General features: G+C 47.9%; 1 protein-coding gene across 1 annotated transcript; it reads right to left on the reverse strand.

Annotated features, from left to right (window-relative positions):
* Positions 1 to 19,048: 19,048 nt before the first annotated feature.
* On the reverse strand, positions 19,049 to 21,122 carry OLIG1 (oligodendrocyte transcription factor 1). Its single transcript, NM_001206761.2, has one exon. It carries the CDS (start codon positions 21,120 to 21,122, stop codon positions 20,322 to 20,324), a length of 801 nt encoding a protein of 266 aa, NP_001193690.1. The 3' UTR covers positions 19,049 to 20,321.
* Between the last annotated feature and the right edge of the window lie 4,933 nt (positions 21,123 to 26,055).

Raw genomic sequence — 26,055 nt, forward strand, 5'->3', positions numbered from 1 at the left:
AAATTGTCATTTGGTGGATCAAAACCCCCATAGCTCTAGTGACAACATGTTCAAAACTATAAATGAGATACAAGCAGTTATAACTAACACCAAACTCTACTATTTCTCACCCAGAACTGGGACTCAACACTGAAGATCCTGCTGCTGTGTTTCTGGGCTCTCAATTCCAGTAGACCTTTGAGCTTGATGCTGCTGTGAACTTACTATAATTGATACATCTGAATTATCTATGAGTGACGACAGTACTGTTCTTAGTGGGAGCTGTTGTTTTATTTTTAGTTTATTTTACACTAAATAAGCTATGGGATTAAATGTGTGATTTTTTTTAAAGCTCTGAAAGCCTTTATCAGTTTTAAAAGAAGACTTAAAAAAAAACACAACTGTGCAGGATAATAGAAAAAAGAAGCTAAAAATATCTCAATGCCCTATAGACTTGTCCTAACAGCATGTCCATTAAAAATAAACTTCGCTTGTTAAATAAAACGCACATCTTGCATCCACCACCCTCTACACTTGGAGCTGATTTTAAATTGACTGAATGCCGCAAAGTCCCCGAGATCTCCAGCTAGTATCTTTAATTTCTGGAGGAGAGAAACCAAACAGTGAAGGTTCTAACAGGAGTAAATGAAAACAAGGGCCAGGAAAGCAGAACAATGCATGATGAGGTCATAAAATACTGAGAAGAGCACCTTGGGTGCCCGCGTGGCCCCGTGAACTGGCCCGGCCTATGTTGGAAGCACGAATGCCCTTCTGCATTTTGTAGCCCTTGGAATTCCTAAGCAACATCCTACCATCATTTCTTTATTTCAGAGCTTAAATTTGGTAGCAGAAGGAGCTATCAGTAATGTGTTCAACAGGCAAATTCCCTGATAGAGATTCTTTAGAAATCTGGGGCACCATTTAATTTCAGAGTAATTTGGTTTCTCTGTGAACAGGCGATCACAGAGCTCGATTAAGATTGCAGGTCGGTTCTTGACTCTACGAGCTTCCCTTCTGCTCTTTCTCATCCCAACTCCTTTCCCACTTTCTCCCTTTCACAAGCATCCATGGTGCACCTTGGAACGGGGAAGGTGAAGTTAGATCTGACTCCACCGTGGGAGGAATCGCAAAGGAGGAGGAGGGTGCTGAGTGATGAAGAGAAGTGTGAAGGTGTAAAAAGAGCATTGTATCTGCATCTTGAAGGGCTTGGAGGCCTGTGACAAAGGGTGGGTGACAGAGGGTGGATGACAGGGACCCTGAGGTTGACAGGGCAGAGGAGGGGAACAGCAGAGGCAGGAGACCCCAAAGTGTGGGCGGGTGTGAGGGAGGGGAGGGGGTGCTGGCCAGGATGGGAGCTGAAGCAGAGACTGAAAGGGGAAAAGTGCACCAAGGGGGTGAAATTACTGTGTTTGGGGGACTCTTCCATGCAGGACTTTGGCTCATCAGCCTGAGAAATGTTCGTGAAAAGCTCTCAACAGAATGCAACGCATGTATTGGGCAGAATATTTGCCTTTTGGAGGGGCTCCCAAGCTTCCTACGGAAGATGGATAAACTACCAGCTAGGTGTGTGTGTTACCCACATATTTCACCCCAACACAATCTTAAAGAACACCCCAAGGGAACATTTCCTTTCTACTGAGCTGGAAGATTATTTTGAGTCTATCATCAGCCTGTTTGTATCATTGAAGCGACATTGCGTGATCTAGTCTGCTTATATGATATAAATAATACTCGCTTCTCTAAAGCAACCATCCCTGGGCCCACAGGGAACTTAGGAGTCTCAGAAGAGATGCAAGACTAGAACTCCACGTGGTAGCCTGAGATGAAATCAGGAAGGTCCTGGCAGCCCTAGGGTGAGCTGTGTGTGTGTCGGGGGAAGAGCTGTGTGTCGGGGAGGAGCTGTGCAGGGTTGGGGGGCCCACAGCTGCCAGGAGCAAGGCAATCAGGCTTCAGGATAAACCTGTGTGTATCTATCTGGGGATACTGCAAAGGCCAACAGGCCAATGGTGAGTGCTGTAAACCGTCAGAGGTTTGAGGTCAGTTGGGTTTCAAAGTCCATGTATCTTTCACACAAGTGTTTGACCCCCAAACCAACTTTTGTACACACAAACTAAAGCAATTTGCTTTCAGGTCTTGTAAATCTTACCTGTCAGGTGAGATAGGAAAGCAGTATTGGGCTCTCATACTAAAAGAGAGACAGTTTTTTTTTCCCCTCCAAACATTTATTTTTAATTGAAAAATTAAATTACAAATACAAAACATTAAATTGAAAATACAGTCCATGGAATTCTCCAGGCCAGAATACTGGAGTGGATATAGCTATTCCCTTCTCCAGGGGATCTTCCCAACCCAGGAATCGAACCAGGGTCTCCTGCATTGCAGGCAGATTCTTTACCAGCTGAGCTACAGGGAAGCCCTTATTTATTTATAACTGAGATGAAATTGCTTCACAATATTGTGAAAAAACAGAGACACAGCTGGCATGGGTGGACTTGGCGGGCATTATGCTAAGTTCAGTAAGTCAGGTGGAGAAAGACAAATACTCTGTGACGTCACTTGTACGTAGAGTCTAAAAAATACAACACACTCGTGACTGCAACAAAAAGAGAAGTAGACTCACAGATATGGAGAACAAACCAGTGGTTACCAGTGTGGAGAGGGGAGGGGAGGGGGCAAGATAGGGACAGGGGATTAAGACATTTAAACTGCTAGGTATAAAATAATCTGCAGGGGTGTCCCAGGTGGCTCAGCGGTACAGAATCTGCCTGCCATTGCAGGAGACACGGGTTCCATCCCTGGTTTGGGAGGACCCCAGGCACCTTGGAGCTACAAAATCCGGACACCCTAGAACCCGTTCTCTACAGTAAGGGAAGCCACCACAATGAGAAACGCGAGCACCACAGCTAGAGAGGAGCCCTGCCCGCTGTAACTAGAGAAAAGTCTGAGCAGCAACGAAGACCCAGCACAGTCAAAACTAAGTAAATAAATGAGACTATTTCAAAAAGGGCTCTTTATAAAAAATAAAATAAGCTGCAAAAGTACGTTGTACAGCACAGGGAATATAGCCAATATTTTTTATAACTGTAAACGGAGTATAAGTTTCATTAAAATTGTGAATCACTATACTGTACACCTGTAACTTACATAATATGGTACATAAACTATACCTCAGTTAAAAAAAGTGCTAAAGCCTCAAAAAAAGGGAGACAGCTGAAATACAAAAATTAGAACTTCCTTGCTGCCGCCTCCTTCCCTCCCTTTTCTCCTTCTTTTATCATCTATTAACCCTACGATGAGGCAGCATGGCTCCCGACCCCACCCCGGGAGGATTTCAGCTATTGTCAGCCAAACCTGTTTTAGATATTCCCAGGGCAATTCCTTGAATACAGGCTCCCAAATCAGAAAAGGCTCCTTTCTATTCTTACCCTTCTTCGTGGAGCTGAGGTTGGGGGAGGCCAAGTTTTGCTTTATGAAAAAAAAGAGAGGACCCATAATTTCTATGTCTCTCTCTCAGCCAAACCCCCAACCTGCCTCTCCTTCTGCAGGCCGTGGGAAATCTGTGTATTCCAGGTTACTGTGACATGGAAGCCCCGGTAACTAAGATCCAAGATTGACTTGCTGCACTTGATTCAATATGGAAGAGTGTTTTAAAACAATTCAAGCAGACCTTAAATGTTGGAGAGCCAACCTGAGTTTACAGTTTAACAAAACAGTGTGTCCCAGAAATGAGTCAGAAAGTTAACCAGGATGGAGCTTTAGGTATCTGTCAATGTCACCTTGGCTTATGTAACTAATGCTGCCTATTTATCTACCTGTCAACAGGGAGATGATGTCATAAGCTGTTTGAAGACAGAGTTTGAAGGGATTGGCTTTCTCAGCACTGGTCAGCTTGCACATTTAGAGTGTGGGTGGAAGCCGAAAGACCTCGAAGACCAGGTGAGGAGCTGGGGTAGACATCAGGGAGTGGTGACGACTGTGGCTTAGAGTCATCCTTGCGTGGCTCCAACTCTCTGGGCCTGCAGAAGCTGGGCTCATGTATGGCTGTGCCTTCCAACTTTTCCAGGGGAATGCAAGTTCTGGATTTTTACATAAAATTTTCTGATTCTCAAATGCTAACAACTGCTTATGTTTATCATCTTTTATTTTATTATCATTTTCAAAAGTGTCTTTGTTTTTGGTTGTGCTGGGACATTGCAGCTGTGCTGACTCTCTCTGGTTGCCGTGAGTGGGGCCCACTCTCCAGTTGTGGTGCACGGGCTTCTCGTAGTGGGGGCTTCTCTTGTGTTGGAGCCCAGGTTCTAGGGCATTCTGGCTTCAGTTGTTGCAGTGCATGGGCTTAGTTGCCCCATGGCACATAAGATCTTTCTGGACCAGGGACTGAAACCTTGTCACCTGCATTGGATGGCAGATTATTGAACCCTTTGAATTCTTCATCCCCTACCATCCCCTGCTTCTGCTGCTGCTAAGTCGCTTCAGCTGTGTCCCACTCTGTGCGACCCCATAGACGGCAGCCCACCAGGCTCCCCCGTCCCTGGGATTCTCCTGGCAAGAACACTGGAGTGGGTTGCCATTTCCTTCTCCAATACATGAAAGTGAAAAGTGAAAGTGAAGTCACTCAGTCATGTCCGACTCTTGGCGACCCCATGGACTGTAGCCCACCAGGCTCCAATGTCCCTGGGATTCTCCAGGCAGGAGCACTGGAGTGGGTTGCCATTGCCTTCTCCAATGCATGAAAGTGAAAAGTGAAAGGGAAGTCGCTCAGTCATGTCCAACTCTTGGCAACCCCATGGACTGCAGCCCACCAGGCTCCACCGTCCCTGGGATTCTCCAGGCAGGAGCACTGGAGTGGGGCGCCATCGCTTTCTCTGAGTCATTCTCAACCAGGTGTGCTCCCTGTAGAATTCTAAAAGCCATATACACTCCCAGCCTCCACCCTTGACTAAGCTTCCTCGGGAAAGGAAATCAGTCATGTATCTGCTTTCTTAACAATTATTTTTTATTATGGTAAAATATCCATAACAAAATTTACTCACTGGACCACTTTTAAGAGTACAGTTCAGTGACTTTAAGTGCACTCGTGGGTGTGTAACCATCACCATCATCTATGTTGACTTTTTCATCTTCCCAAACTGAAACTGCATCCATTAGAAAACAACTACCCCATTCCCACCTCCCACCAGCCCCTGGCAACTACCATTCTACTTTCTCTCTCTATGAAAGCAAAAGCGAAAGCTGCTCAGTCGTGTTCGACTCTTTGTAACGCTATGGACTATACAGACCATGTTCTCCAGGCCAGAGTACTGGAGTGGGTAGCCGTTCCCTTCTCCAGGGCATCTTCCCAACACAGGGATCGAACCCAGGTCTCCCGCATTGCTGGTGGATTCTTTACCATCTGACCCACCAGGGAAGCCCAAAAATACTGGAGTGCGTAGCCTATCCCTTCTCCAGCAGATCTTCCCGACTTAGGAATTGAACCAGGGTCTCCTGCATTGCAGGCGGATCCTTGACCGGCTGAGCTATCAGGGAAGCCCTCTGTCTCTATAAATTCGACTAACTCTAGGGACATACTTATAGAGACAGAGGGCTTAAGTGGAATTATACACTGTCGTGTCTGGCTTCTTTTACTAAGCAGAATGCTTTTAAGATTCATCCAAGTTGTTGTATGTATCAGAATTTCCTTCCTTTTTGTGGCTGAACACTATTCCTCTTTCTCTCTCTCTGTGCCCCTCCCCCTGTGTGTTTGTGTAAATACATATACCATGTTTTGTTTATGCATTTATCCACCAGTGGACTTTTGGGTCTCTTCCACCTTTTGGCTGCCGTGAACAGTGGTGCTATGAGCTTAAAGTGTACACACGTCTGTTTATTAAGTCTGCTTTAGTTCCAAACCTGTCTGCTTTCAAAGGTTCACTGATGATTCAAACAAGCGTCCCTCTTTCAGAACTACTCTTACCTGGTGGCAACCGGTCTCATGTCTGCTCTGTGTTTAAGCCTTATCACCTGCTCTATCACACCAACTGATTGTTACAAGTCAACAGCGAGTTCTTGACTCTGGTTAGCCCAGCAGATAAGGAATTAATGGAGGGAGATAGGCTGGCTCACTGCATCCATGTGGAGGCTGAAAAAGCAGATTCCTGGGTTGCTGGGACAAGCAAGGTCCTGCCTCAGGAACAACCGACTTTGGATGCCACTGCTGTTACCATTGCAGCTGGACACTTTCTGCGGCGCAGCTGGTTTCCTCCGCTGGACTCTGGCCTAGGCAGTGTTTAACCACACCAACCTCCCTACCACTGAATGTGGGTCACTTGTGGCCACCACCGATATGCTCTAGCAAGCCCCTGCCTCTCTGCCTCAGTCTCCAAATTCATCGTCCTCTGCAGGGGGATCTGATTGACCTCACCTAGATAACGAGCCCGAGCTCTCGGTGCCTAGCACTGGGGAGAGGGAATATATTTGACTTTTGGCATCCTGTGGCAGTGGACGCCCCACCTTCCATGTGGCTGGGGGTTCAGCCCCAAGAGGAAGAGGATTTGTGAGCACTGGTGCACGGGCACTTACGGTACCTGCTCACCAGAACACATGCGCACTGACTCTCTTCCACATTCCAGGACATCACACCAGTAGCTTGGAACTGACTGCGGATGATGGGAGTACAGACACCAGGAAAGTGAAACGAAAGTGAAAGTCACTCAGTCATGTCCCACTCTTTGCAACCCCATGGACTATACAGCCCATAGAATTCTCCAGGCCAGAATACTGGAGTGGGTAGCCTTTCCCTTCTCCAGGGGATCTTCCCAACCTAGGGATCGAACCTAGGTCTCCTGCATTACAGGCAGATTCTTTACCAACTGTTACAGATCAGGGCTTTGTTTTTTCCCTCAGAGCGTCAGTTTACAAGCATGCCAACCATCTAAACCATGTAACCATCTCTTTAATATTTCATACACCAGATAACCAAAGTGACAAAAGTCAACTCTCCAGGAAAAAAAAAATTCAGTGATTTCTGCAAATGAGATTATTGAACGGAGTTGAAGGAAGAAAGGAGAGAGAACGAGAGAAAAAGAGACCATCCACAAACTCTGGGTATGTTTCTGTAGGTATAAAGACAGCTCAGAACAGTGCCATCCGATAGAAATATAACTTGAACCACAGGTGTTTTATTTATTTATTTGGAAGGAAGAGGTCATGGCTGACAAAACAGAAAAAAGGAAAAACTCATAAGCATGTAACTTGTGCTCATTAATTTCAGTTTCCAAGTATCTCCTTGCATTCAAACTAAACATGGTCTTTTAATGCCCAGGCCTAAACTGGTACTTTTTATATTTTTGAATACCCAAACTTTAATCTTACACTTTCCACTTTCTCTGCTACACACATAGATACATGTAATTTGAAATTTAAGGCGATGGCACCCCACTCCAGTACTCTTGCTTGGAAAATCCCATGGATGGAGGAGCCTGGTGGGCTGCAGTCCATGGGGTTGCGAAGAGTCGGACACAACTGAGCGACTTCACTTTCACTTTTCACTTTCATGCATTGGAGAAGGAAATGGCAACCCACTCCCGTGTTCTTGCCTGGAGAATCCCAGGGACGAGGGAGCCTGGTGGGTTGCCATCTATGGGGTCACACAGAGTTGGACACGACTGAAGCGACTTAGCAGCAGCAGCAGCGGCAGTGGCCACTTTAAAAGAAGAGAAACAGGTGAGATTAATTTTAGCAGTGTATTTTATTTAACTGATGTGTCCAGAATATTATCCTTCCGACAGTAATCAAAATTTTTAAAATATTAAAGAGATGGTTTACATTCTTTTCTTCATACTAAGTCTTCAAATTCAGTGTGTAGTCCACATTTACAGCACATCTCAGTTCAGGCTAAACACATTTCAAGAGCTCAGTAGCTGTACGTGTCCAGCGGCTGCCATACTGAACAACGCAGGCTTAGAGCAGTTCAAGAATAGCATGGTCTTCAAACCATCTCCCAGTGGTGAGTTGCAAGGAATAACTTTTATTCTTCTCTGGCAGATGTGGAAAATCAGAAATCCCAAGGTTGCACAAACGTGAGTTACGTATTTGCCATTTGAATTGGTTGATTTGGGTAGAGAGTGGGTCAGTTCATACGGACCTTTCTTATGCATCAACTATAAATATTGCTGAAAATATCTATATAAACTTGAAAATGTATGCACGCATGGATTGAGATAGGAGGGGGTTGGAAGACAGGACATGTGAAGACCACCATGTGAGCAAAGGGGTCAAAGGGTTCCCATGGCTCTACCAGACTGGTCCTCACCTCTTTCCAGAAAATATACCTACAAAATACACCTGCCAAAGGAAGGACTAGACCCTGTTTATCTCATAGAGACAGGCAGTCTCAGATATTGTTGGCAGAAGTGTTAGCTTTGGAGGAGTCATTTGACAACAGTTATTGACATTTTAAATGTGCAAGACCTTTGGCACAAATGTTTTTCTAGGAATAACCTTAGGAAGATCCTACACACACGCAGAGGCATATGAACAAAGATATTCATTCAGATATTGAAAACAACTAAAGCATTCATCCCCAAGGACTGGGGCCATGAATTATAGCATGTCCAGCCTGCGGAACACTTGGAAACCACTGAAAATGAGACCTGTATTTATTTATTTGTAAATAAATAAATTACTGATAACTGACAAGGAAAAGAAGTCACAGTATACACAAAAACACGGAAAGAAAAAAGCCAGTTGCAAAAAAGAATCTGAACTGAAAAAATCTGAATAATAAACCATTTTTGTAAGAAAGAAAAAATGTTTTCTGTGGCGATATTGAAAAGAAATTTTGGATTGGGAGTTTGGGATTAGTAGATGCAAACTATTACATACAGGGCAGATAGACACCAATGCCCTAGTATATAGCACAGGGAACTATATTCAATATTCTGTAATAAACCATAATGGAAAAGACTATGAAAAAGAATATATATATATATATATGTATAACAGAGTCACTTTGCTGTTCAGCAGAAATTAAATACAACATTATAAATCAAGTATACTTCAATTTTTTTTTTTTAAAAGGGGAGAAAAAGAAACTTTGGGAAAAGTACAGTCAGGTTATTTGAGGGTATAGGGTGGTAATAGGAGGCTTTAGGGCCAGAGCCCTTCTTTTTAACTTTATGTAAATTTATAATATTTGAAATTTTACAATGATCTTGTATTGTTTGTATAACCATAAAAAGATATAAGATGCAAAGAGACACACGAACATATTTCAAAAGAAAAGTACCTAGTGAGTTCAAGGCTATGAGATCACACTTTCTCAGGACATGAAGGTGGGAGTGTATGTTGGCCCTACCTTCCCGGAGGGACCTACTTGTCAAATGCAATTAAAATCTTACCAATGTGATAACTTTCTCTCTCTCTCCCCCACTCCCCCTTTATTAAAAAAAAAAAAAAAAAAACTACTGTATTGAAATAAAATACATGCTGCGTACAATACATTCTTTTGTTGTGTGGCTGGTTCTTGGAGGCCTTCTCTTATTTTACTTTATTTTATTTTTTTAGCTGTACTAGGGCTTAGTTGCTGCAGGAAGGATCTTTCATTTCAGCTTGTGGGGCCTTTTGTTCTTAGTTGCAGCATCCAAACTTGTAGTTGCAGCATGAGCGTCTAGTTTCTTGAAGAAGGATCAAACATGGACCCCCTGTTTTGGGAGTGCAGAGCCTGAACCACTGGACCACTAGGGAAGTCCCTGATAACTTTCAATATGATTGATTTCACCTCTAGAAATTTATCCTAGGATAAACTGTTAAAGGGCACATAAATGTATGCATTCATTACAGTATGACTTACAGTAGAAAACACCAAGGGGGAGAATGAAATATTCATATATAAGGAGTTACTTCGATAAATCACAGAACAGCTTGTAGTGCAATCCAGGTTAAAATGGTGACATAGGAACCTATTTATTGGCATAGAAAGCTGTCTGCGATGTACTGTTAAAGGAATAAAGCAGGTTACAAGACAGGTCTGTCTCGTTTAACTCTGATCTGTTTCACATATCTGACTCTGTTTAGAGATGAACATTTGTAACTGTCTGTCCTGGGGGATTGTTAGCAGTGGTTTTCTCAGAGCAGTGAGATGATAGATAATTTCTATTTTCTTCTGTATGCTTTTTGAAATGGTCTGATTTATTTACCATGGGTACATCTAGTTGCTTTGCTTATTTCAGAAAGTAATGAAGAGTCCTGTTTTAAAAATTGCCATAGATGAGAGCACGTCAAGGCTTAAAGAGTTTACCTATGAATATAAAGCTGTGCAAGGTAACAGAGCTCAGGAGAGGGGCGCTGGTTGGGAACATTCTGATGCCAGTCAGGCTGCCCAGAGCTGCTTCTTATGCCCCTGGTATGCCCCTGGAATCTGTGGGCAGGGAGCTACCTACAGCACTGGAAGTGTTTTCCTCTAGCCTCCTCGACCTGACCAGAGCAGGGACAGTGGGGAGTGGGTGGCACAGGAATGGCCCTTTCAAATTGGGAGGGGGGTCGATGGTCTACCTACACTGCTCTGTGGAGTCTGGGAAAGTATCAGCAACACCGGTCCTCTCTATATTTAAACTTCTGCTATTCTGCTCATCGTAGATTTTTGCCTCGATTCTAATTTTTAAAAAATACTGCATTAAAATGTTATTGCGATGACTAAGCTCTTGGGGCTCCGTTAAACTGTGCATCCAAAGAAGTGCCTCACTGGCCTCAGCCGAGTCCTGACCCTCCTTGCTTCTTGGCACCCTACTTCCTCCTAAGATCCAAGCAGCAAAAAGCCAGTCTTAGCTATTTTATTTTTCTTTGGGAGACAAGCTTAATTCACCAGAATAGTTTTTTTCTGGCTGTATCCTGTTGAGCAGTGTAAGATGATCGTTTAATTCATGAGTTTGAACCAAAACATAATGATGATTTAAAATTTAATATAAGTCCTTCTCCCTTCCTTCCCTCTCGCCTTCCTCTCTCTTTCTGTCTCTCACTTGCTTCCTTCTCTCTTTCCTGTCTTCCTTCCTTCCTTTCTCACTTAACAAGTATTTCTGATGAGGCAGACTCCTGAACGCAGGCAGAAACTAGCTCTGGGCCGCACCCCCTTCGAGGACTACAAGCACTATTTGAGAAATAAAAAATAAGAGCTGCACCAAGCAGGAAGGCGCTCCCCGGGTGAACAGAGGCGTGATGGTTGAGTGTGCTGGGCTCACTCTCAGGGGAGGAGACCCAGCACCTCCCTGGAGCCCCCGCTGGCCTGAGTGTCCTTTGGCTCCCATGTACAGAGATGACTCAGGCAGTGACTTCATTCAAGCAGCCTGGTGTTTACGCCCCTCGCCACAAACCAGTTGATACTGTTTGGAGCTGCCCTGAGCTGACGCGACCCTGGGACAGAATGACATCCACTCAGCTTGTGGCCATTGTGGCCAAAACAGCTGAAATGTTGTGGCTTCTGAAGAACCCATTGTCTGCCAGTCGATCGGCAGGGGAAGGAGAATCCCAGAGCCCTGCCCCCTCTACCTTGGAAGAATTTTTTGGCTCCACAGTTGTAGTGGGTCGTAGCTGGGCTCTGAGAGCCAGCTTGGGAAGACAGACCCCAGTGGAGGGCTCCCTAGGAGAAGCCCCTGGAAAGCCACCTTTGGGCTTGAGCTAGTGCCAGAAGGAGCTGGAGATTGCAGAAGGCAGCTTTACTCATTCAAGATGGATTTTTACTTGGCACCATCCAATGCGGTCATGAGCCCTAGTCGTGAATTTGCAAGAGAAGATGGGAATGACCGAGGGGACGGCATTGCTTTCCGAAGTAACCATCATCAGTATAATAATCACGTCAACGGTGGATTTCTAGCCCGTGGAAGAAAGCAAGTAGAATCAGGAAAAACAACCACCATTACAATAGGCACTGTGCTAACAGTGGACAAACACAGCCTCAGAATCCCCAGTGAGGTGGCTCCTGGCTTTAGACCTTAGATTGGAAGAGAACAAGGTACCAAGCATCCAAGCAGCCTCTCCAAGGCCAGTGAGTAGAGTAACTGATGGTGAGCCACGACCAGTGGGCCGTGCATGGACTCTGCACGAGGAAAAGAGCACTGGGGCAGAAAGGAGATGGGAGAGGAGGTTGGCATTTGATTGGAGCACAGCATGGGTTTCGGGGATGGAGGAGCTGGTCTCTATCCCTCCCACGGGCACGGGTCTGCCCCACCAGCTCCCTTCAGCACACACCTCCCTCACACACTTCCGGGGGATGGTTTGTGTTTCAGAGCCACCAACTCTCCCTTTATGTCACGTTGGGTCTTTGTGAGTATCAAATACATAAGGGCATCTTCTGATATGTTCACGGCCCCTGGAACCACGGATTACACAGTCGTGAGTGAATTCCAAAGTTGTCTGTTAAATGAGATGCTGTGATGTCCAGTTTTATCTTTTTCCCCTCCACTGGTGATGTGAAAATTGTTGGTTTTGCCTCCTGACCATAACTGTCTCTGATAAAGTTAAAAAAAAAAAAAAAAAAACTATGAAGAGCCAGGACTGCACAGGCAGTGATGTAACAAAACTGACAAGCAAGCAAACGAAACCAAATGATGGCAATAGCAACAACCAAATATTCCCTTTGAATGGCAAGGGAGGTAGAGAAGACGTTATCATGTCATCTTGAAAAGTTTTCTGTATGGATTCTGTTAATACATCGGCTCAACTCTGGATTTGAAGATCTGAATTAGTGATCACTACCTTCAAAGCTTTTGCCCTGCTTTTGATTTTTGCCTGGACGCTACTAGCCCTGGCAAAGACCAGGGCCACTAAGGTCTTGGAGGTGCGGGCGGGCTGTGTCAGGTCTGCCTTCTGCCCCAGCTGTAATCTCAAAAACCTCACTAGTGGGAAGTTGCCGTATGGGGAGCTCAACCCGGTGCCCCGTGACAAGCTAGAGGGGTGGCATGGGGTGGGGACAGGAGGGAGGTTCAAGAGGGAGACAAACGTACACTTAAGGCTGATTCACGTTGTTGTACAGCAGAAACCAACACAACATTGTAAAGCAGTTATCCTCCCGTTAAAAAAAATCCTTTGAAAACTATGAACATTATAGAATGTAAATATAAAACTTCTAACAGAGAAGATGACTTTGTCTCAACTGTGGATTTGATTACAATTAAAACATTACTACTAAAAAATAAAGCTACAAGTGAGATACCCAAAACAACCACACTAATCTCAGGGCATTTCTAACTCAAGAAAGAGGAGTTAGATGGAGCATCTTTTCACTGTGTGCTGGGAATCTCAACATCGCGTGGATTAGACGCATTAGCAGAATATCAACCACAGCCAGACCTGTGCCCAGAGGGAGGGAGGTGGGTAAGAATTCGAGCTTGAGAGCTGAAGACCAGGAAGGAAATCAAGAGGGCTCTCCCTCCCCCAGGCAAAGCCTCCTATCTTTCAGTGTCTGCTTCTATGACTTTCCTGAATGGGCTTCAGCCTCTTTAGTTCCTATCTTTTCATGCTTCTGTTTTCTCAGCTGTAAAATGGGGTAATAGTATATAGCATGTACAAAATGAAGTCACTTAGATAAAACGCTTAGAACATAGCTTGGCACCCACATAAACCCCACATAGCTCTTTCAGCTTCCTGCTGGCTCAGAGGTAAAGAATTTGCCTTTCAATGTGGGAGACCGGGGTTCGATCCCTGGGTCAGGAAGATCCCCTGGAGAAGGGCATGGCAACCCCCTCCAGTATTCTTGCGTGGAGAATCCTCATGAACAGGGGAGCCTGGCGGGGTCCATGGGGTCGCAAAGAGTCAGACACGACCGAGTGACACACACACACACAGAGCTCTTGTCAGTGCCACGGTGGCTTTCATCCCTGCTCTGCCATTCCCACGAGGAGCTACTGCGCTTTCCCGCCTGCCTGCCCCCGGGTGAGGCGGCTTTTCTCTCTCTCACTTTCCCCACAGATGCGTTCTCATCTGATCTCGTTCTTCTTGAGTCTCCTGGTTGGATGACTCCGGCATTCTCTAAGGAGTTACCCGCATTACTTCGAAGCTTCTGGGGACCCAATACCCCTTCTGGATCCCACTACTGAGGCCTGTGGGGAGCCTTGTTCTCCCAGCCCCGTCACCTGCCTCTGGCTGGAGCTCCACGCGCAGGTACCCCGGTCCGCGTTCCTGTCCTCCACCCCGGGCTTTGCTGGCAGCCGGCACTTACTACAGAACAGCCTTCTGGAGAAACGTCCACGCTCAGGAAAAACACTCCACCCAAAGGATGCCCACGCTGTTGAGAAAATCATGGTCCATCATTATCAGAACATCACGTGTCACCATGGAAACACGGAGGTGGAAGCCCCTAAGACCCACTTTCTCCTCCGCCCTGCCACCCTTGTCTGTTCGCAGTCTATTCCCTCCTCTTCTGAACAGTGCTTTCTGAAGCCCTGATGACAAACCTGTAACCATCAGAGCATCTCCCAAAGGGTTTGCTTTGCACCCTGGACTCCCTCGGGGCTCCCGGGCGAGACTGCTGGAGAAAGTTCAGGTGGCTAAAAGTGCCCCCAGGTCACCTGGCAGGGCACTGGCCCTGCATCTGTCCCTTCTGGATGCAGTCTGCAGGGGCAGACCGGGGCGCTGAGCAGAGATGCTGGTGGGCCAGAGGTTTTCAGGGGGAGGGGCAAGAAGGATGAGCTCACTCCCCACCAGGACTCCTGTTTCCAGGGGACTTCAGGCCCACTGGGACAAACTGAGGAAGAAGTTTTTGTCTCTGCAAAGCAGGTACTGGATCCTGGCATCCCCACCTCTGACCACCTGTGTGGCCTTGGGCATATCTCGTGAGTTTATTCAGTAGGGAGAAGGGTGGACAGATAACCCCGAGTTTCTGTTGCCCATTGGCACTCTGCAGGACTCAGCGATGATCTGGTACCTGTGGCCTTTGTCCCGGCTCAATGACCCGCTGTCCTCTGTGGCCATCGAGGAAAGCCAAGTGCCCAGGAGCTTTCAATCCAGGCGTCGCCTTGCTCCCGGGCCTCAGGCAGCCTGTAATGTTTAAGGTCTTGGTTGTCCCGATCTTAGAGTCTGAGCTCTGGCCTGTCACCCTCAGCTGGAGGCCTAAGGGAAAGTTTTCTAACTGCGGGGCCAGCAGAAAGAACTTGGCTTGACTTCAGATCAGGCATTTCAGCTTTTATGCTGGGCTTAGTTTAAAAAAGGACAAAATGGAAACTGCCTGAAGAAGTCATTTGCAATATCCCCATAGATAAAGGACTTCCCTGGTGGCTCAGATGGTAAAGCGTCTGTCTACAATGAGAGAGATCCAGGTTCGAACCCTGGGTCAAGAAGATCCCCTGGAGAAGGAAATGGCAACCCGCCCCAGTACTATTGCCTGGAAAATCCCGTGGATGGAGGAGCCTGATAGACTACAGTCCATGGGTCGCAAAGAGTCGGACATGACTGAGCGACTTCACTTTACTTTCTTTCACTTTTCATAGACAAAGAGGTCAGTTTAGGTCTTGAGAATTAACTTGCTAACTCTTGTGTTCACATCCTGCATTTGGTAGGAGAAGCTGCACTTTGCTTGGAAACAATGTTTCCCTGAAACTAAAATCTTTTTTTTTTTTTTTTCCCTGAAACTAAAATCTGCTTGATAAAAGCCAATCTGTGTTTTAGAAAAACATGACATTTTCCAATCTGTGGCTTATTGAGCCTACATCAGGGAAGGTGCTAATCTTCTTATTGATATTTGTGAGTGTGCAGAAGGGAGGGGTAGGAAGCTAGAGGGGAAAAAAAATCCTCCTGGAAGAAAGGCATTTTCCCAATAGATGTGTTATGTGACACGGTGAGAAAAAGCTCTTTCTAATCAGCACCTTGTTCTTGGCAAGATCATAATGTATCCTTGTGTGGCAGCCTCCTTCTGGCTGGCTTCCTTTATGGCTTACGAGGTCCAGCTAGCAGGCAGAATCTTTACTGACTGCCAGCTTGGACCTGGCCTCACCTGCACTCCTGGGAAGTCAGCAAAGACTAGATGCTGCTAAACTGCTAAGTTGCTTCAGTCGTGTCCGACTCTGTGCAACCCCATAGACAGCAGCCCACCAGGCTTCCCTGTCCCTGGGATTCTCCAGGCAAGAACAATAGAGTGGGTTGCCAGTTCCTTCTCCAGTGCATGAAAGTGAAAAGTGAAAGTGAAGTCCCTCAGTCGTGTCCGACTCTTAGCGACCCCATGGACTGCAGCCCAACAGGCTCCTCCGTCCATGGGATTTTCCAGGCAAGAGTACTGGAGTGGGGTGCCATTGCCTTCTCCGAAGACTAGATGGGTGACTCTTAATTAGACCCATATCATGGAAGCATCGTTGTTGATAATCTGAACTTTGGTAAAGTGAAATACTTTGCATGCTTGGGGTGGAGCCTCTTTCTTGATGGGAACGCTTGCCTTCTAAGTTATATATTTTACAAGGTTGTATTTTCATGCCTGGTATAACCAGTCTCCCTGCGAGGAGAACACCTATAAATAGACCATCACTACAGGTTGGGGAAACCCCACAGCACACTGAATATGTCCTCTGTTTACTGATTGCTCAGCTGGGCTCCTGCACATAGAACAGCATAATTTCTCAGGGCCTTGTGTCTTTTCCCCTTGGGTCCTGTTCACTCTCATCTCTGGGATCACAAGTTGGTGGTTGACTGGATGCAGTGACCTTTTTGGGGGCATCAAGCCACATGTTCCTCTCTATCATGCTTCTGAATCCTGGTGAATCTTTCTCAAGGAGCCTGTCTTACACGCTCTTTGCTTTCCCAAGCCCTTCCAAGACCAGCTTCAACTTGTTCCTTCTGCTAAAAGCCTGCCTGCAGATTTCAAAAAGCAACTCCTTGCTCTACAACATACATGTCCATTCTTAAATATGGTGCCTACAGAATACACTGCCCTCCCATAGACATATGTCTAACTTTGCAGAGGTCTAACTTTGCATTTGGGGCACTGTATATAGTTAACTTTTATTCCTCAGGACGCCTGAGTGCCTGCTGCTGCTGTTTTTCAGGATGCAAATTCCTTTAAAATGTGAGTCTGCTCAATGGAGACACTGACATGGAGAACAGGCTTATGGACATGAGGGTGGGGGAGTGGGCGGGGAGGAAGAAGCAGGTGAGATGTATGGAGAGAGTAACATGGAAATTTACTTATCTTATGTAAAATAGATAGCCAATGGGGATTTGCTGTATGACTCAGGGAACTCAAACAGGGGCTCTGTATCAACCTAGAGGGGTGAAAGGGGAGGGAAATGGGAGTGAGGTTCAAGAGGGAGGGGACATATGTATTAGTTCAGTTCAGTCACTCAGTCATGTCCAACCCTTTGTGACCCCATGGACTGCAGCACACCAGGCCTCCCTACCCATCACTAACTCCTGGAGCTTGCTCAAACTCATGCCCAACCATCTCATCCTCTGTCTTCCCTTTCGCCTCCTGCCTTCAATCTTTCCCAGCATCAGGGTCTTTTCTAAGGAGTCAGTTCTTCGCATCAGGTGGCCAGAGTATTAGAGCTTCAGCTTCAGCATTTGCCCTTCCAAAGAATATTCAGGACTGACTGCCTTTAGGATTGACCTATGTATACCTGTGGCTGATTCATGTTGATGTTTGGCAGAAACCAACAAAATTCTGTAAAGCAATTATCCTTCAATTAAAAAATAAATAAACTTTTAAAAGTGAGTCTGTTAATCTTCCTTGGCACACTAAGATGCTACATGCAGGTAGATAAATAATTTGATGATACTCAAAACAGCCCTACTTATCCTTGTGAAATTCACTCATAATCTTTGGTTCTGGAAACCATGATAGGGTTTGATTTTTTGATAAATAAAAAATCACATGTAGTGTGATCTTTCTTATCTTTCCCTATAAAGCTTCAATTAATAAGAAGAGACAGGAGGGAGACCACACACCCCTTTCTGCCCTGTGGCTCTCTGCTTCTCTTAGAGATGGTTTCAAAGTAAGGATGGCATCTAGGTGATATAGTTGGGACGACGGGAGGAACTGTTTATTTCTAATATCCTAGAAATGTTTTTTTAGGGAGGGGGACCTGATCTGGTTTTGATTAGTTGTTCATTTTCTTTCTGTCCATCGTCAAGATGCAAAGTAAGCAAAGACAGCCATTAAATACACAGAAGGTTACAATTCAAATTTAGTTATAATAGAAGCCTGTGACTTTTCTGATGGCAGAGTCAGGAAGAATGAGATATTCTTCCCCAAAATGGGTTGGAACCATAGAGTTACTTTCCCTCACATCCTCTCCTGCCCATCCTCCCTGAGTAAACAGACACTTATCAAGGATGGTAGAGAAAAAAATTCCATCCTGCTGGCACTCCCTCCCACCAATCCCATCTGTGTTCCCAAAGCGAATGCTTATTTTTCCTAAATGTATACATGATTCAGACTAGCCAGTGTGGATAAAATTGAGTAAATTGCCTTCTCTGGCCTTTCTTTAATTTCCCGCAGGTTAAAGGGGACACTACTTCATCCCCACAGTCCCCCTACCTTTAAATGTGGCTGGATTTCATTAGTAACTATGAATATTTAAATACTACATGTGAGCAAGTTCACATTCCAATTTCTTTATCACATCTTCAGACAGAACAGCTTTCTTCACCTGTTAGAACAAAATGATTTCCAAGGTCACAATTTCCTAGGAGACGGCTCCAACCTGATTTAAATGATGGGGGGAACGCTCACAGCTTTGAGTTTCTGTCCACTAAGACAGAAATGGTAGATTTCTGAGAAAGATGATGAGATGTAAAGTAAGTTTATCATAAATATATTTCATAACCCATTTTTCAGAGGCCAAAGTTGTAGTGTGAAAAGACCCACCCCCACCAAGTTTGGCTAAGAACTGATTCCTGGGATCCCTCCCTCTCTCCTCATCCACCCCTTCACCTGCCTGCCCCTTCAGATGCCCCTCAACTTGACCAACAGTTGACTTCATTGGATTAGTTTTTACAAACCAGGAAGTCAGGTTTAAACCTTTTGATCAGAATCATTTAATTATTACCCTTCATCCTGAGGTTCTCAATCCATCAGGGTATCAGGACTTTTTTATTAACAAATCAGACGAAAAAATGTAAGGCCCTTACATGTTTATTTTGTTGATTCTTCACAGCGCAGGGAAACAAAGTTAGAGAGAGAAAAAAAAAAGGAAATGCCAGTTAAATTCGGCTGCTATCCACAACCCCGAAACCTTAAAATCCAAAGCAAGCTGCTGAAAGATCATGAAGTCATCTTGGATGAAGTAATTTGCTAACGTCTATAACAAACCAATGTAGTTTTTCCATCGCGAAGCGGCCAGAAGACCTGCCCCACGCGCTGGTCCAAGACCCCCGAACGCGAAGGGACCACGCAGAAGACGCCACCCCGCCGTGGCCACCGCAGCGGGGTCCCTGGTCCCCCTCCCTGTTTAACGAGGCAGAACGTTAATTAGAGATCTTGCCTTCTGCCAAGCCAGAAACCGCGAAACGCATTGTTACCTATTTTCTTTGAGTACGCCCGGAAGCCCGTCTGCGGGGAAAAGGTGGTTGTTTTTAAGCAAGCTCAAATGTTGCCTACGCTACCCCCGCGGGAAGAGGAGACAAAAGGAGGAATCTCGAGGTCCAAACCGCCCTTCTCAGAAGATTTCAGATTTAAGAGCGCATCATCGCGACAAAACATCCGGTTCTGCGATTCTCAAAAAACTGCACTCTCATAGACGGGGTATGAAAGCGGGCTTTCCGATCCAGCACACTCATCGACCTGGGAATTGTCACCGCCCCTCCCGCGGTACCGCGATGCCAACCGCCTGGCCGCCGAGGGTCGGTCTGTCCGTCTGTTATGCGCGAGGCCGTCTGCACTGACAGCGTGGTCTTTCTCGGCTTCCCAAGGGTCAGCCAGCCTCCTCTAATCGGGACTGGCTGCTGGTGAACAAGGGCGCCTGTGACCTCTGGCTGAAGAGAAGGAAACACCTCCAAGTCTACCCCCAGACCCCCGCCCTCCGAGAGCAGCCCCTTGGTTCCCTGGCTCGGCAGGTGTAGGCCCACCGCCGCACCCGGGCTAGCCCGGCGCCCTAAAGTCCGCATCGCTCTTGCAAAACGCACGACTCCAGGAACCGTGAGACATGGGCGCGGGGTGAAGGTGAGAGCGCGCACGTGAGCGCAAAGCAGCTGGAAGCCACCCAGAACCCTAAAGAGCCCCGACGCTCTGTCGAACATCCGCTCCGGTCACTTTAATTTCCCCGGGATGGGGGCGGGGAAGGGGACGCCCAGCAGTCCCTGTCTCTGGGCGAGGAGGTCCGCAGTGCCCTCCTGGCTCTGCTCGGCTTGGGCGGCGGGAGGCCGGGCCGAGGTGGCGCCCGAGCCGGCCCTCACTTGGAGAACTGCGCCGGCACAGCGGCCAAGCCAAGGCCGGCCGGGACCAGGTGCGGGAACTTGCAGACGGCGCAGGTGCAGAGGCCAGGGCCGCCCGCGCCGCCGCCCGGACCGCCGCCGGGGAGCGCGAACTGGCCGCACGGCGGCTCCTCGAGCGCCAGCGACAGGTACTTGGCCGGGCGCAGCGCATCGGGCGGCCCCACGGCGCCGGGCGCCAGCAGCACCGAGCCGGGCGCGGCGGCGAGCAGCGGCAGGCCGGCCAGCAGCAGGCGCGGCGCGGCAGGCCCCGCGCCCTCGCCGAGCGCGCGGCGCAGCTCCTGAAGCGAGCTGCCCAGCAGCAGGATGTAGTTGCGGGCTAGCAGCAGCGTGGCGATCTTGGAGAGCTTGCGGCCTGGAGCGCCCTGGCAGTGCGCCGCCGAGTAGGGCAGGATGACCTCGCGCAGCGCGTCCATGGCCAGGTTCAGGTCGTGCATCCGCTTCCTCTCTCTGCTGTTGATCTTGCGCCGCAGCTGCTGTTGCTGCTCCTCTTTGGCATCGGCCCGGGGCCCGCCGCCCGCGTGCGCCCCAGTCCCGGGTCCCGTGCCCGGCGTGTCGGCGGGCGCCTCCGGCTTCTCGCGCGCAGCCTTGGGGAGGAGCGCGGCCCCCGTCGGGGAGGAAGAAGAGGACGAGGAGGGCGGCTGCCGGTAGCCCACCAGCTCGTAGAGGGAGGCCCCGACCGGCACGTCTCCCGGCCTCGGCGGCCGCAGCATGCTCGCGGGGGCCGCGTTCACGCGCGCCTGGGAAACCGCATAATACATCTGGGGGAACGCTGGGGGCGGCCGAGGCGCCCTTCAGGAACGCCCCGGGGTGGGCCTGTCGGCAGGCCGCCCCGCCCCGCAGACCTGCGCGCGGGGAGCGGATGGCGAGGCAGGAGCCCGCGCGCGACCGCTTTAAACCCGGCTTGGGAACCTGCGGGGTCGCGGGCTGCAGGGCGCAGCCAATGCGGGCGCGAGGTGCGGCTCCGGCGCGTGCTCATTGGCCGCCCGCTCACCCCGGGCGGGCGCCGAGGTACCGCTGGCGCGGCTTAAGGAGATTATTGTGAGCACAAGACGGAAAATCACAGGACACTCCACCCGCTACCCGCCTACCCCCGCCCCAACCGCGGGATGGAGGGAGGCAGGGACGCGCGTTTTCGGGTGGAGTGGGGCTCTTGGAGGACTGGTGTTGGGATGGTGGGGCTAAAGCTCCTGTCTCTCTGTCTCTGCTTTTTTTTGTATACGTATGCATATTGTTGTTTGTTGTTCACTCGCTCAGTCGTGTCCGACTCTTTGCGACCCCATGGACTGCAGCACGCCAGGCTTCCCTGTCCATCACCATCTCCCGGAGCTTGCTCAAACTCATGTCCGTTGAGTCAATGATGCCATCCCACCATCTCATCCTCTGTCGTCCCCTTCTCCTCCGACCTTCCATCTTTCCCAGAATCAGGAGCTTTTCTAATGAGTCGGGTCTTTGCATCAGGTGGCCAAAGTACTGGAGCTTCAGCTTCATCATCAGTCCTTCTAATGAATATTCAGGATACACAATGGTTTGTTTTAAATTGTGGTCAAATACACATAACATCTAATCTAGCGTCTTAACCATATGTAACCGTACAGTTGCATGCAGGCACATTGCTGTGCACCCAAATCCGCAGAACTCTTCGTCTTTAAAAGCTGGAATTCTGTATGTACTAAGCAGTCCCCCATCCTCCCTGCAACTCCTGGCAACCATTATTCCTCTATGAATCCGGCTACTCTAGGTACCTCCTACAGGGGATCACACCGTGTTTATTTTCTAATGACCCTTGTTTCAGTAGTATAATGTCTTCGCTGTTCATCCCAGCTTTAGTGTCAGGATTTCCTTTCTTTTTAAGGCTGGGTAACAGTCCATTGTATGTATATACCATGTTTTGTTTATCCAGTTCTCTGTAGATGGACATTTCCATTGCTTCCATGTTTTTGGCCATTGCAAATAAAGCTGCTATGAGAATGGTTGAAACAGGTGTTTTATAAATATGTGATTTTCTTCAAGGCTTTGAGAACCAAATTTCTGGGCTCAAGGACCAGTAGCATTAGAATGTTTACTTCCAGCCTCTTTCTCTCTTCTCTTTCTGATTAAAAAGGGCTTTAGGGACTAAGGAGCTTCTTTCCTACCCCAAAGGGACACGTATTCACTTTATCAGTGACTCGATTCTTGGTTAAACAAAAACACAGAAATCTGCCTTTTATCGGAAAAAAAAAAAAAAAGCCAGCCAAAATAACAAAACAGCAACTCACCCACACACTCGTATCTGTTCAGGGTAGAACTGAACCTTTCTCTTCCCTAAATGAAAGAGCATCGCTTGGTGGCTGTGAGTGTTTTCTTCCCCAGCACCAGGGGATACTACTGCAGCTTGTCATCATCCCACGGGAGAGTAGCATAGGCTGAGTACCTTTTGGTATCTAAACCTTCACTATCCACTATGGTAGCCGCCAGCACCTGTGCCTGTTACAATTTAATTTGCTAAACTAAGATGAAGCTAGAATTCAGTTGCTTGGTTGCACTAGCATTGCCTCAAGTGCTTAGTTGTGGCTGTCATGGCCATCTGTTGGACAGCACAGAGAACACTGCATCATCACAGAGAGGTCTACTGGACAGCACTGATGTTGACGCTAACTTCGAGAAAATGAGCTTCTCCCCCGTGGTCCCCTTTCGTGTAAGAAGAAGGATGCTGTTGAAGGACCTATCATTGCAGGGACTGATTTCAGCTCTCGTGGTCCATTGGCTGTGCTTGCTGATTTCAGGGCTGTTTTGTTCCGTTTTCTTCCATTAACATTCTCCCCGTAGGCTCCCTCTGACCTTTGGCTTCTTTTTTATTGTTGTTAATTTTTATCACAGTATAGTTGCTCTACAATGTTGTGTCAGTTTCTACTGTACAGCAAAATGAATCTGCCACACCTGAATATATCCCCTCCCTTTTGGATTTCCCTCCCGTTTAGGTCACAACAGTGCATGAAGTAGAGTGCCCTGCACCACACAATATATTCCCATCAGTTCTCTATTTTATACATAGTATCAGTAGTGTATATGTCAGTCCCCATATCCCACTTTGATCTTTGCTTCTGACCTCCAGTTCAGTACAGTTCAGTTGCTCAGTTGTGTTCCACTCTTTGCAGTCCCATGGACTGCAGCACGCCAGGCTTCCCTGTCCATCACCAGCTCCCAGAGCTTATTCAAACTAATGTCTGTCGAGTCAGTGATGCCATCCAACCATCTCATCCTCTGTTGTCCCCTTCTCCTCCTGCCCTCAATCTTTCCCAGCATCAGGGTCTTTTCCAATGAGTCAGTTCTTCACATCAGATGGCCAATGTTTTGGAGCTTCAGCCCCAGCATCAGTCCTTCCAATGAATGTTCAGGACTGATTCCCTTTAGGATTGACTGGTTGGATCTCCTTGCAAAACAAGGGACTCTCAAGAGTCTGACCTCCAGTTTTGCGTAACATCCTGTCCAGGCCTTGGGTTCAGCTCCAATTTACTTTCTTCTCAAAGTCTTGGTGATTTCTCATCTTCTTCCCCTCATCAGTCTTGGCAAACCATTGGCAGCTTTTCCCTGTAGCCTAGATTGTGTTATGTGTAGGTTATCCCTGCATTTACTTGTGATTGTTTTGAGGGTGGGAACCACTTGTTCATTTCTTTATCCTCCCAGAGCTTTGCAACGACAGTGTGTCCTGGGGGTGTCTGAGTATTTGGTTTGAAATCTCCACTAGCTCACAGGTTCCTCCTTGAAATGTGTGAAAACTCCATTGGAAAATGGAGCTTTAATCCAAGAGTTTCCCCTAGGCTTCACAGAGAGTCAAGGGTCTTGGTAGGATCCCCTAGCACACTAGAGGGACTCACTTAGGGAGAGAGGAAGAGGCCTCAGGAAGGATCTGAGTCCCCTGCAGAATTGTATGGACAAGAGGGAGAGAGATCAAGGAAATCACCTTAAAAGTAAACTCCGGGAGTTGGTGATAGACAGGGAGGCCTGGCATGCTGCAGTCCATGGGGTCGCAAAGAGTGGGACATGACTGAGTGACTGAACTGAACTGAACTGACCCGCTTGAAACTTTCAAGGTGATTTCCTTGATCTCTCTCCTTCTTGTCCATATAATTCTGCAGGGGACTCAGATCCTTTCTGAGGCCTCTTCCTCTGTCCCTAAGTAAGTCCCTCAAGTGTGCTAGGGGATCCTACAAAGACCCCTCAAGCAGGTAAGTGTGTGTGTAATCATTTGCCCTTGTGTTAAGGCATCCTGTTTCTCAAAGCATTTTCACAGACACTTGCATTTGACTCTCAGGGGAACCCTAAGAGCTGAGCATTTTTAAAATCCCTGCTGCGGATGGTGAAACTAAGGCTCCCAGAGGGTGATGAGTTTCTGGGGTTGAGGATTAACCTTCAGACAGGACAGGCAGAGCTGCCCCATCGGTGACCAGCTTCCAGAATTCCCTCCAGCTGGACCAGGCCTCCAGGAAGCTGGGGAGGGGGCCATGATGAGGAGGGTTGGGGACGGGGTGAAAGGCTGGAGGAGACAGCCTGGGCCAAGCCAGTATGGTGGAGTTGATGGGTTCGGGCTTGTCCTAGAAGAGAGGGCTCCTGGGATCCCACCTACATGGCCCTCCTCTAGCAAAGCTTGCCCTCACCCTGAGGACCCCACTGTCCTGTAGCCGAGGACCCTCTGGCTTCCTCCTCTGCCCACATCCTAGGTGTGGACCCTGGGGCTTTCACCTGCCAGCAGAAAGAGAAAGTGGATGAGAAAGACAGAAGCTCAACCAAGGAAAGTGAAAGTGAAGTCGCTTAGTCGTGTCCAACTCTTTGCCTACCAGGCTCCTCCATCCATGGGATTTTCCAGGCAAGAATACTGAAGTGGGTTACCATGCCCTTCTCCAGGGGATCTTCCCAACCCAGGGATCAAACCCAGGTCTCCTGCATTGTAGGCAGACGTTTTACCACCTAAGCCACCTGGGAAGCTCAACCTAGGACAGTGGCTTAAAAACTCCCCCTCCACAGACAGGGGTGCCCAGGGATCAAAGATGGAAACACACACATTGCTCTTCCCCACAAAGGGCCCCTCTTCCCTGGAGGTGTCCCTGATGGTTCTCTTTAGCGCCCCCTCTTTTTTGGTCAATTGCTAAGTTGTGTCCGGCTCTATGACCCCATGACCCACAGCACACCAGGCTTCTCTGTCCTTCACCATCTCCCAGAGTTTGCTCAAACTCCTGTCCATCGAGTCGGTGATGCCATCCAACCATCTCATCCTCTGTCATCCCCTTCTCTTCCTGCCCTCAATCTTTCTCAGCATTCAGGTCTTTTCCAGTGAGTTGGCTCTTTGCATCAGGTGGCCAAAGTATTGGAGCTTCCGCTTCAGCATCAGCCCTTCCAATAAATATTCAGGGTTGGTTTCCTTTAGGAGGGACTGGTTGGATCCCCTTGTAGTCCAAGGGACTCTCAAGGGTCTTCTCCAGCACCATAATTCGGAAGCATCGATTCTTCAGCCCTCAGCTTTCTTTATGGTCCATCTCTCACATCCGTACATGACTGCTGGAGCCCTGAACCTCCCCAGATCTCTGTCCTGAGGAAGGAGGGATCCCTTCTTCTACCCGGGACACCGTCAGTAGGACCTGCTGGTCAGTGCATATTAAAGTGCTCTTGCCCGAGCCCTAGGAGAGGGCTCCGGGTAGCTGTGCAGGCCTAGCATGG

This window comes from Bos taurus, chromosome 1, assembly GCF_002263795.3.
Source record: "Bos taurus isolate L1 Dominette 01449 registration number 42190680 breed Hereford chromosome 1, ARS-UCD2.0, whole genome shotgun sequence".
In the NCBI taxonomy this organism is placed as follows: Eukaryota; Metazoa; Chordata; class Mammalia; order Artiodactyla; family Bovidae; genus Bos; species Bos taurus.